General features: G+C 37.1%; 1 protein-coding gene across 1 annotated transcript in view; it reads left to right on the top strand.

Moving 5' to 3' along the window:
• The window catches only part of LOC137640605 (glutamate receptor 1-like), a 75,382-nt gene that overhangs the window by 50,915 nt on the left and 11,967 nt on the right, over nt 1–12,500 (top strand). The window contains exons 7-8 of the mRNA XM_068373115.1: nt 1,930–2,057; nt 5,457–5,614. Of these exons, the coding sequence (XP_068229216.1) occupies nt 1,930–2,057; nt 5,457–5,614 (286 nt within the window). The remainder of the gene's footprint in view (nt 1–1,929; nt 2,058–5,456; nt 5,615–12,500) is intronic.

Raw genomic sequence — 12,500 nt, 5'->3', positions numbered from 1 at the left:
AATAGTGGATGAACCCTTCTACAACATTACAATCAGAATGTCAAATACCCCTACATACTATGACTAATTCTCTCTCTCTCTCTCTCTCTCTCTCTCTCTCTCTCTCTCTCTCTCTCTCTCTCTCTCTCTCTCTCTCTCTATTTCAATACCTCTTTACTTTAATACGTCAATAAATTTCTAGGTGCTCTTCTCCTCCTTCCAACATTTTTTAATCGTGTACACTTTCCATCAACCTCCCATCCAGTATATTTCTCCACATGATCAAACAATCTGAAAACTTGAAGCCATTTTGTAACATACCCAAATATATATAATTCTTCCTACATTTTGTATCTAAACTTTTCTAACTGCTTCAATTCTTCTTATGCCACATAAACTTCATAAACAAATATACTCCATCTCAATGTTCATTGATACTCCAACACATTTACGAAGCTTTTGCAAACACAATGCCACCTTCAATATTCCCCAATTCTGTAACCCTAACTTGATAATTACATTTACTTCTAATTATCTGAACAAATCAACCCCTCCCATATCAAGAGTCTGACCCAACTTTCTGGTTTACATAATCTTTCATAACCTTACTCTTGTTTTTATCTACATTATGATTTCTCTGGTAAAAATTTTGAAGTTTCAATAGCTTCCGTAGTTCCCCTCAAATTTTCCTCTCCCAAAACTTGGCTGCTAAACCACATGTCCTTTCTCCAACTTCCTGAATTACTGCAGACATTATCATTATAATTACAAGCCAGGCAGTATCCTAGCTGGAAAAGTAGAAGGCTGCATTCCCTAGGCCCTAGGGGCTCAGAAAGGAAAACTGACCAATACAGAAAAAGTTGAAAATTAAAGAATTAACTATAAAAGGGAAATGAAATATAAAATTAAGTTACAAAAGGAAGCTAGATAAACAGGACAACTAATTAACGAACGATGCAATGAGGCTCAAGTCAACCTTCTCAACAGAGAAGAATTTGCATCCTGTTTGAACTCCTGAAGTTCCACAAATGATCTATGATACTGGTCACTATGCAATACATGGTATAGTCTCGAAAGATGTGAATGCAAAGGATGGCCAGGATTATAAAAGATCTTATGTAACATGCACAGTGAACTAAAATGAGTGATGGTGCCATAAATTAATATCAAGATCAGGAATAAGTAGTTTAATAGACCTCAAGTGTTTGCTGAGCAATTCAAGATATGAAACAACAATGGAAACAGTATAGCATAGCATACCATTGCCCTAAACACACATTTACACCTAACGAGTCACTCTCCCATCTAAATACGCAGAAACAATTCTTCTTCACTCAAAGGGTTAACTACTGCACTATAATTGTTCAGTGGCTACATTCCACTTGGTAAGGGTAGAAGAGATTCTTTAGCTATGATAAGCAGCTCTTTAAGGAGAAAAACACTCTAAAATCAAATAATTGTTCCCTAGTCTTGGTTAGTTCCATAGCCTCTGGACTATGGTCTTCCACTGTCTTGATTGAGGGTGCACTCGGGGACACTGCTCTACTTGTTTCATTACTTACTTTCCTCACTGGGCTATTTTCCCTGTTGAAGCTCTTGGACATATAGCATCTTGCTTTTACAAATAAGGTTGTAGCTTAGCTATAAATAATAATAATAATAATAATAATAATAATAATAATAATAATACCCTTCGGCTATATCCCTTCAACTTTTAACCGTTCTCAATTTTGCTTATAGAATTCTGCTTTTCCAACTAGGGTTCTAGCTTAGCAAGTAATAATAATAATAATACTAATAATAATCCTAAACATCCTCCAAGGATTTATTGTTGCTATGTCAAATACCCTATATCTGATGATTTTTTTTATGATACTAAAATTGATTTAACTGCATACTTATCAAAATATAAGGTTTGTTGACAATTATGACGCAATTAATATTTTACAGGCAATACATGATGATTTTTCTTCCACTGGACAATGCAATTTTCACATAGCCAGGAAGCCTTTATATGGAATGTCCCTTGCTTACGCATTTCCAAAGAAAAGCGGACTTACAGGAGAATTCAATAAATGGTAAGACTTACGAGCTGGAAGGATAATGAATATAATATATGTTGTATTGAATATTGATTGGTCTCATTTACTTATAATGCATGTACTGCACTTTCCTTCATTAAGCTAAGCAATTATTATCTCCTTGTTAGAAGTTATCTTTTTTTACCTAAAACCAAATAATTTTCTAATACTTTCTTCAATTTTGTGAAGATACAGTATGTATCTTAAATTATAATATACCTTGGGTGAAAACCTCCGACCATAACCCTATTCTGTATCATTTATATAAATGCATCATGTATTTGTGGATTTGCATGAAGTATACAGTACTGTTTTGAATTAAAACATTTTATTTCCTATGATGCATGGACCACTGAACCATACTTTTAATATGACAATAATGTAAGGGATGCACAAGAGTAGAGGAGGATATTTAAATGTTATTGAGGCTTATCTAATTTTATCGTTGAAACTTGCATTCTTTGTCATTCTTTGCTTTATCACTAAGTGATGCAAGAAAGAATGACAAAGAGTTGAAGTTTTCAACTATTCAGCCATCTAGTCAAAGGAATAAGAGCTGCAGTCATTCTTAGTCTCTACTACCCCTCTCAGTCCAATCATACCTGTTTTATAACTGCTAGGTTCTGATGTACCTATGTATTTCAAGAGTAAATTTCTCGTATTATGAGGATATCTAATAGGTATTCTGATGTTGTCTCCAACTGGAACATTTACCAGTTCTATTGCTGACAAAGTTCTCAACATCTTCCGTAAGTCTTCATTTCCCCTTCTCTTCAACCGTGATATAGGCCTACCTATACAGTAGCATACTCTTCTAGTGAAAAGGCATACTTCACAAATCTAATTTCTATGATAATAATTCTCTTAACATTACCAAGGCTCATGATCTTCCTGCTTAATTTTTCGATTTGTAAAGTCCAAAGGTTCTTATGTCTTGAAAGGTATATGGTATGAAGCATTTTGCACTGTAACTCACAGAGTTTGACGACAAATAAGCTTCTGTGCATTGCCCCTCATTCCTTTTTTGTAAAATCGTTTAGTGGTGCACTTAACTTTCCTCCTAAAAATAACCATTAGATTAGCTATTCCCAAGCAGGATGACCACTTCATCCTTCTAACTTCCATCCTATTGCCTCGAAATATGCTCTCAAACGAGTAGTCAAATGTTTATTTAACTTTTTTTCTGTAATATCTTTGGTTCTATTCTCTTAACTTCTATATCAATAGCTCTCAAAACCCTTTCTCTTACACTCACATTTGTAATGAAGAGTCAACACTCAGCCCTTCTTGTTGTTCACATTTGACCAAAAATTGTCCTTTTTTCTTGGTAAAGATACCGATTTATAGTTCAAACTGTCAAATTTGTAGTGGTTTTAAAACTTTGAGTTTTACTCTTCTCCTTAATCATCAAAACTTCATATTGTATTTATTTCTCTTTGTTAGGGGTAGCATTGCAATGCTGAGTATTTTCTTGTTTACCTCTTTAAATAGGATTGAAGCTAAGCAAATCATTTCATTAATGCCCCTCCTTAAAACAATACTCCCTATTTCACCTATCAGTCTCCCTCTTTTTTCATTTCTATTATAGGAATCAGTAGGCCCTAATCCTTAATTTCATACTTGAATGACTTTCTCTCAGCTTTCTTTCTCCATCACTGAGACTATTTTCCATCCTCTAACTCCATTTTTTTTGTTTCTTCACGACTGAGCCACAAAGTGTAATACGGTTACTTGTCCCAGTGGTCTTCACATGTATACAGTACTCAAAATCCAAAGCTTTCACATAAGTTTATTCTTATATCTGCTTGAATCCCAAGCAAGTCAGTTATCAAGTAGAAGAAATAAGATCTACTTCCTCCAAATTGGTGTACTGTATGTGAATACAGTTACCCCCAAGGTCAACAGTAGCAAACTGGATTATTCTTATAGTGTGTATTAACTGCTCTTCAGTCAACAATTTTTCCTTAGTTTTCAACTCTTTTTTGGGATAGTGTTCAATTGCTTATTATTAATGAATATATAGATAACATGTTCAAATTAATTTTCTGTTGAATTTGTGATTAGAACACATGATTCCAGGGAAAGTTTCTGTGGCAGTGATTTGGTTTTGCAAAGAATTTCTTTGCTAATTTTGAAGGTACTTGAAAGGGTACTTTGTAAATTCAATTATTCGTTTGCAGTTCCCGTCCCCTCATCAAGAATCATGCTTTATAACTTCCTTTTTTTATGGAGTGGGTATTATATATCAGCTGGAAGTGTCCCAATTAAGAACTCAGCAATGCATACTGGTAATTTTCTAACTTTAAGCGTTTAGGCAAGAATTTTATGATTTACTATAAAACGAAGTGAATATGTTTGAGTAAGTCATGCCTTTCTTACATTCATATGGAGTAGGAATAACATTAAGTCAAGCATTCTTACCATATACCATTAACCAACCCATTGTTATTTCTATTAGTCGTTATTTTGTCTCAAAAATTTACTAGAGGCCTAAGTCTATTGGAAGGAAAGACAATAGGAAACCTTTTAGTTTCATGGGTAGCCTAAACATCGTTATAACGGAATTTTGAGCGAGAAGCAGTTTGGAGAAAATCAGGGAGGATTATAGATATATTATGCTCACTCTGTTGGTTCATGATATAAATGCAATTACTGCTGAGAAGTTTGAAACCCTAATAGCTGATTGGGATTAGTATAAAAAAATGAAATAAATGACAAAATTAAGAAAAAATAACATTGATTTCGAAAATACGCATTTATTACCTATGATGAATATTATGAGACACATTTTCATTTTTGATTGAAAAATTTCTATAGATAATAGGCACATATCTACATTAATTAAGTAATAACTATCCACTTCATTATACCAAATTAGGTTTACATTCTTATTCATAGAAAGGGTGAGATTTATTAGCCCAATGAGTCAAACTCGACTCTTGCAAAGCTGACCAAGGGGTATATTACTAAAAAGCATATATCTGCATGGACCTATGTACTGTACAGATAATACCATTCTAAGTGGATAGAACAGCTTTATAATCAATACATACAAGTATTACCAAATATATGGTGTATTGTCTTTCATTGAACCTTGGTAATTTTACACCTATGAATAATGTACTTGACAAAAAAGATCACTAGAAACTACACAGTTTGAATACCTCACATTTCTTTTCCACCTACAGTTTTAGAATGAACACTCAACAAATTGTGTACAGTAATACTATGATTAACTTGAAAATCATTTCCATTTTACAAAGATGTTATCATCATTATTACAGAATTAGAAGAGCTTTAGAAATATTCAAAACAAACCACAAATCATATTATGATATGAATTATCTATCCTTAAAGTACACATTAAAGAGAATACTTATTTCATTTATCATACAGGTTAACTAGTCTAGAGGAGTCCGGCATTATATTGAGAAGTGTCTTAAAGGAAACATCTAATGCTACAAATTGTGAGCGCAGCCTGAAAAGAAGCGGATCAACCAGCCCTATACTTGGATTCATGGATTTAGCTGGAATGTTTTTACTCTGTATTGGAGGTGAGTGTTGAAATAATCTTTATTAGTGTAAATGTCTACAATAAGATATTTAAATCATTTCTATAAATGTGGTGCATTTATTTGTAATATAACACTTAAACCCTTATACCAGTCCATTTGTTCTATCCTTCTCCAGAAAAGATTACGACTGGATTTACTCCATCTTTGAAGGTCATATACCTGCTCTGGTCTACCTTTTTTGATGAATTGATACCTTTGTTACTCCACAACATTTATCCTATCCCCTGTTTTTCATCCTAGCTACTATTACTCAATGCCTTTAGCTCATTATTTCATCATCAATCTTGAGTCTATATCCTTAGTGGGATACCCTGTTTCTGTTCTCTCTCCTTAATCTTTGTTACATAATTCTTCTTTTCCTCTCATGTCCATTTCTAAGTGCCCCCCCCCCCCCCGGTAAAGTGAAAAGCAATACATCTGTTCAACTTGAGTAATGCTCTTTAGCTCTCATCTTCTTAATAATCATGTTCAAAACTATAAGTTAGGCCAAAAAATGTAAATCTTATAGTGAAATTAGCCATTGCTATTCTCGCTAGACGTTCATATTAGTTCTCTTTCTGAGCTGATTAAATGTCGATGTCTATCTTATAACTGGAAAATTTCTCATTTTCTTTCCTATTAGGGAAGTATTGAGATTGGTGTATGGCAATATTTTCACGTGGGTACACTTATCTCTGTTGTCTTTTAGTCTGAAAAACGAAACTAGTTTAATTGTCTCTTGACATAACTAATCTGTGGGGAGGTAGGGAGAGGGAGGCATGTATATGAACGTCGTGTGAGCATATAAATGATTCATTATATTATCAAAATGCTATTTACTTCTATGAACCTACCTTGGTGTTCATATTACTGACGTCTACACTTAGACGTAGGTGGGATAGTGAAAGAAAGACATTGGAGATCTAAAGCCCTAGTCTAAATGCCTACTAAATTACTAGAAACTCACCAATACTTGATAATAGTTGAACAGTAATTCATTGTACACTAAGTACAGTATGATAACTTTTACACCCAGACTGAAAAATATAAAACTAATTATACTCATTAGAGGCTAAAGTTTAATAATGGCATGATAGAATTAAGTATCTAAGAATATGTATGAGGACAGAAGAATGCACAAAGAAAAGGCCCGACTATCCGTTGTATGTGTAGGCAACGGAATATGAGCCGTAGCCAGAGAGAGGGATCCAATATAGTACTATCTGGCATGTCAAAGGACCCAATAACTCTCTACAGGTAGTATTTCAACAGGTGGCTGGTGCCATGGGCGACCCACTACTTACTGAAAGGAGAAAGGTGATGTCATATCTCAATATTTTTGCCAGTGGATCTTGTGAGTGGAATGGATCCACGGCAAGCAAATAGAACAGTTAGCAGGGTCCCAGAACGGATCATCACATTCGTCCCAGACACTTGATTTGGATTTCATTCATTTGTAATAAGAGGTTTTAACTGGAAACCTTAATTATTTCCATATTACTAGATAGAAGGGTAGTGTACATCTCACCCTTACCATGAATATGAACATACACTAATTTATAAGTAAAGCATAGAATCTCACCATCATCTCCTCCTACGCCCATTGACGCAAAGGGCCTCAGTTAGATTTCGCCAGTCGTCTCTATCTTAAGCTTTTAAATCAATACTTCTCCATCCATCATCTCTCACTTCATGTTTCATAGTCCTCAGTCATATAGGCATGGGTCTTCAAACTCTTCTAGGGCCTTGTGGAGCCCAGTTAAAAGTTTGGTGAACTAATCTCTTTTGGGGAATGTGGAGAGCATGCTCAAATCATCTCCATCTACCTCTCACCGTGATCTCATCCACATATGGCACTCGAGTAATCTCTTTTATAGTTTCATTACTGATCCTGTCCTGCCATTTCCCTCTCAATATTCTACTCAGGTTATTTTTTTATCAAGTCTACAAAATCTGTTGAATATTGTTTCATTGTCATACCACGACTCATGTCCATACAGTAACACCGATATCACTAAACTGATTTATAGCCTGATTTTTATATGTAATTTCGGACGATTTGATTTCCAAATTTTACTTAACTTAGCCATTGTCTGATTTGCTTTTTTCAAACTTTCATTAAACTCCAACTCTAAAGACCCAGCGTTAGAGACCATAGTTCCTAAATACTTAAATGATTCTACCACATTAATTCCTTCACCATCCAATGATATTTTTTATCTTCCATTGCATATTCCGTACTAATCATCTCTCTTTTTTTTTGTTTATCTTGAACCCAACCTTCTGAGATATTTCATGCATTCTGGTAAGCAAGCATTGCAAATCCTGTATTGTTCTGCTATTAAGGACAGCGTCATCAGCACACTCTAGGTCACCTAATTTCCTATTACCAATCCAGTGCAATCCTTCTCCACCATCCCCAACTATTCTATGTATTACAAAATCCATGAGGAAGATGAACAAAACAGGCGACAACGCATTCCCTTGTAGTACTCCACTGCTCACTGAACATGCATTTGATAGGACTCCATTAACATTAACTTTGCACTTATTATGCTCATGAACAGACTTAATCAAATTTACATATCTAATAGGGATTCCATAAACACACAGGACTCTCCACAAAATTTTCCGGTGCACATTATCAAACGCTTTTTCATATTCCTCAAATGTCATCAAATGTGGATTTCTATAGTCTACACATATCTGTACATGTCTTAAAATGGAAATTTGGTCAGTACGACTTCTATCTTTTCTAAATCATCCATGTTCATCTCTCAGCTTCTCATCAACATTTCTCTCTAGTCTCTTCAAAATGAACATACTATATAATTTCATGACAACTGGCGTATATGTGATGCCTATGTAATTATTGCACTCAGTGATATCTCCCTTTTTACCATGTTTAGCAACATTCCTAGCTCCCGTTTATCAGGTTTTGCTTGGTCAGGCCCCGCTCTACAAAATAATACCATCTCAGCAGTTATTCCATCGTATCCAGGGGCTTTCTATCTCTTGAGTTTTTAGTAGTAGCTTCGACTTCCAACACACCGAATTCATTCATGGACTAATGAAGATCTTCCTCAGCTTCAGGTATATCAATGGAATTATTCCCTTCTTATCTCCTATTCGTGATCTCACTAAAGTGTTCCATCCAACGTTGCCTTTCTTCATCTTCTGTTATTATAAGATATATATCTATCTTTTTGATGGGTGTATGCTTTTGTATCTTTTACTCCACAAACGATTTAAAGATATTAAACTGCACATATTTAGTAACTCATTCTTTATAAGAATTATCATTCAAAAACAATTTATCGAATAGAAGGCTTTTGTTAACATGCAGCTACTTGTTGGGGTAAGGAATTATTTTAATGATATGTATATATTTACATCATCATATATATATATATATATATATATATATATATATATATATATATATATATATATATATATATATATATATATATATATATATATGTATATATACATATATCTACACACATACACACACACACACACACACACACATATATATATATATATATATATATATATATATATATAAATACACATATATATGTATATATATGTATATATGTATATATATACATATATATATATATATATATATATATATATATATATATATATATATATATATATATATATATAAATATATATGCAGTATACATTACATATATTTAGTATTTTACATATATACAATATAAGTGCATAATTACATATATGTATATATATATATATATATATATATATATATATATATATATATATATGCATATGTTATTTTTCCATCTAAGCATATATATATATATATATATATATATATATATATATATATATATGTATATATATATATATATATATGTATGTATATATATGCATATATATATCTATATATATATATATATATATATATATATATATATATATATATATATATATATATATATATGCATATATATAGATATATATATATGCATATATATATTATATATAATTATATTTATGTATATATATATATGTATATATATATATATATATATATATATATATATATATATATATATATATATATATATATATATATATATATATATATATTTATTCTGACACGAACAGTTACTACGTTCCAATAATTATGAGTTTACTCTTATTGTCTTCTATCTACTCAGAATTTTTTCCCCCCCAACAGGCTACCCCTGAACCCCCTTTTCTCCCCTGTGCGACCCTGACCTCTCTTGTTTCCTAGCATGCACTAAAGAGACCCCTCGGTCAACTTTCTCAGGTCGCCATTAACCACTCTTTCTCTGGTTATGTTGAGTTACACACGTTCTCATCTCGCTTGCGTTTGTAAGAGTTTTTCCTGTTCTTAATGCATTTCTCGTTGGATCTCATTATCCTCGATCTCCATTACGGAATCTGTGACAGTGTAACGCTGGTACCCAGGTGTTACTGGGAAGCTGTGTGCAGCTTTTATGTCCCACATGGACGTCGATTCCCATGTATTGTGTACTTCATGTCGGGGCCGTGTGTGTTCCAGGATGGACACGTGTGATGAGAGTGTGGTCTGGAACGATGCCCAATGGGCCAAGATGGCCATGAAAAAGAAGAAGAAGGCCAAGAGGGACAAGTCGCCCTTGAGGAAGGGCAGCGTTTCTTGTCCTTCGGTCTGTTCATCTGTGCGTCCCTCTCTGTCCCTTGTGTTACCAGCGGTAATGGAGGTAGTTACCTCAGGGTCAGAGAGAGGTGAGCGTGTTTTAGCCCCTGGGCCCAAGAGTCATTCTCCATTCAAAACGGAAACCTGAACCATCTTTTTAACCTTCGTGTCGCAGGGGAGGTCCACAGAGAAGGTTTTTGGGACCTTAAAGGGAGTTATGTCGAATTGTGAGCTCGTGCTCCAAGGTTGCGCAGCTTATTCAGCGGATGACCCTTAATTCCCGCTCAGAGGTTCCTCATTGTAACCCCACGGGCCAATCTGCTCTTCCACTGATGGAAGGGGGAGAATCCTCAGACCTGATAAATATCCAGAGCCGCCAACCCTTTGCCCGGCGCGGCCTTTCGGCCTTTTATCCGCCGGTAGTGACTGTCTCCTCGGCCCCTCCGCAGGTAGAGGAACGACCCTCTGCCTGTGGGGTGGCAAATTTATCCTTAGCTCAGCGGCCTGCCGCAGCTGATCTGCCCTCATGGGAGCAGGAGGCTTTTTCAGGCACTCCGAGGACATTGTTCAGGTCACCGCTAAGTGATCCCTTGCCGGGGTGGGGAGCTACGGACCCGATTCCCCATACCCCTTGGAAGGATTTTTATCCATCAGACGGTGCCGTCTATCCTCCCCCGGTCTTCGAGGACCTTCCACGCTGGGGAGGACCAGAGGACCATGCAAAGGGGCAGCGTCCTTCTAGGTCTTGCTCATACCGCTCCAAGTCTCCGGACCCCGCTCCAGCAACGAAGCGAAGCCGAAGAGAAGGGGAGCGGAGCAGAAATCCCTCAGAAGGGAGATCGAACCTCTGGGAGATGCGATCTCTGGTCCCTGGCAAGGTGCCACAGGTAGGGCATATGTATACGGTGAGAGGACTTTGGAGATGAGATCCCAGGACCACCAGGAGGACGAGGTGGTGGAGGAAATGTCATCCTTCCGGAGAGTTTTTAGTCTTATAAGAAGGCTCAACTCCCTGCTCAATCCCATTCCGCTACAATTTCGACCCCATGACACCAATCTGGAACATCGTTTTGGAGCCCCTAAGGAGACAAGGCTCACCCTGGTTCTTCCCCTCTCACAAGACATTGAGCAGCTGTTCAAGAGAATCGCCACCGCTGCTACGGACCCGAAACGACCAAACAGGCCTGAAGGCACACCGAAATTCTTACCCTTTCCAGAGGTCAAGCACAGGAGATTCTACACTACGAAGGGGACCTCCCAAGTGCATCAAGTGTCAGAAGGGAACTTAGCTGCCCTAGCCCCTGGTTCCATGGAGTATAGACTGTCGGGCATGGCCATGGGTTTCATAGTAAAGGAGGTAACATTCAAGGAAGCGGCCGCATGGGCCTTTCCGGCTAGACCTCTGGTCCATGGTCCATGGCCCTGGTTTCTTTTGCCCTGGAGAAGGATGTGAGGAGTGGCCCCGCGAAAGAACAGTTCCTGGAGTTGGCAGTTTCAGGGTTGAGAGCCGTAGCTTTCTTGGCGGGTCATTACTATACCGCAGCATTAAATTGAGTTCTGCGCAGGAGGGATGTTGTCCTCCATAGGCTGCCAAGGAATCTCCTGGACAGGGAGTTGAGGGCTCTTAGGGATGCCCCTGTTGTTAAGGAGACTCTCTTCCCAGAGGAGCTAGTGGAAAGGGCACTGGACAAGTGGAGGAAGGAGAGTTACGATGGAATGCTCCACAGGGCATCTGCACCGTCATCATCCCCAAACGCACGTCCCCTATAATGGTCTCGTGATCATGGTGGGGCCAGAGCCCAGTGAGGTGTGTGACCTTCTATACAGTCGCCCAGAGCCTCATCCTTCTCCCGTTGAGCCCCTCCGACTCAGCCCCCTGAGGAGGACAAAGACAAGCTGCAGGCAGAAATAGATACAGAGCTCCTACCAACAGAGGGGCACGTAACGGCCGGCTCTTCAAGTGAAAGTAGGAGGCGAGGCCACTCTCCCCGGTGCCCTCCAAGGGTAGGGGGATGCCTCAGCTCAAGGTGGATAAATTGGGCAAAGGAAAGGGCGGAGCATCGAACAGTCAAGTGTTGAAGTAAGGGTATCGGATTCCCTTAAAAGGCCACCCCCCCCCTTCTTTGGTATTGGGCCTCAAGGCCTCCTCCCTCCAGAAGCACATGGGAGGGCCTTGGAATGGAAAGTTCAAGACCTACTCCT

The sequence above is a fragment of the Palaemon carinicauda genome, chromosome 5, assembly GCF_036898095.1.
Source record: "Palaemon carinicauda isolate YSFRI2023 chromosome 5, ASM3689809v2, whole genome shotgun sequence".
NCBI classification, from domain to species: Eukaryota; Metazoa; Arthropoda; class Malacostraca; order Decapoda; family Palaemonidae; genus Palaemon; species Palaemon carinicauda.
This window is presented reverse-complemented; position numbering and strand designations above follow the sequence as displayed.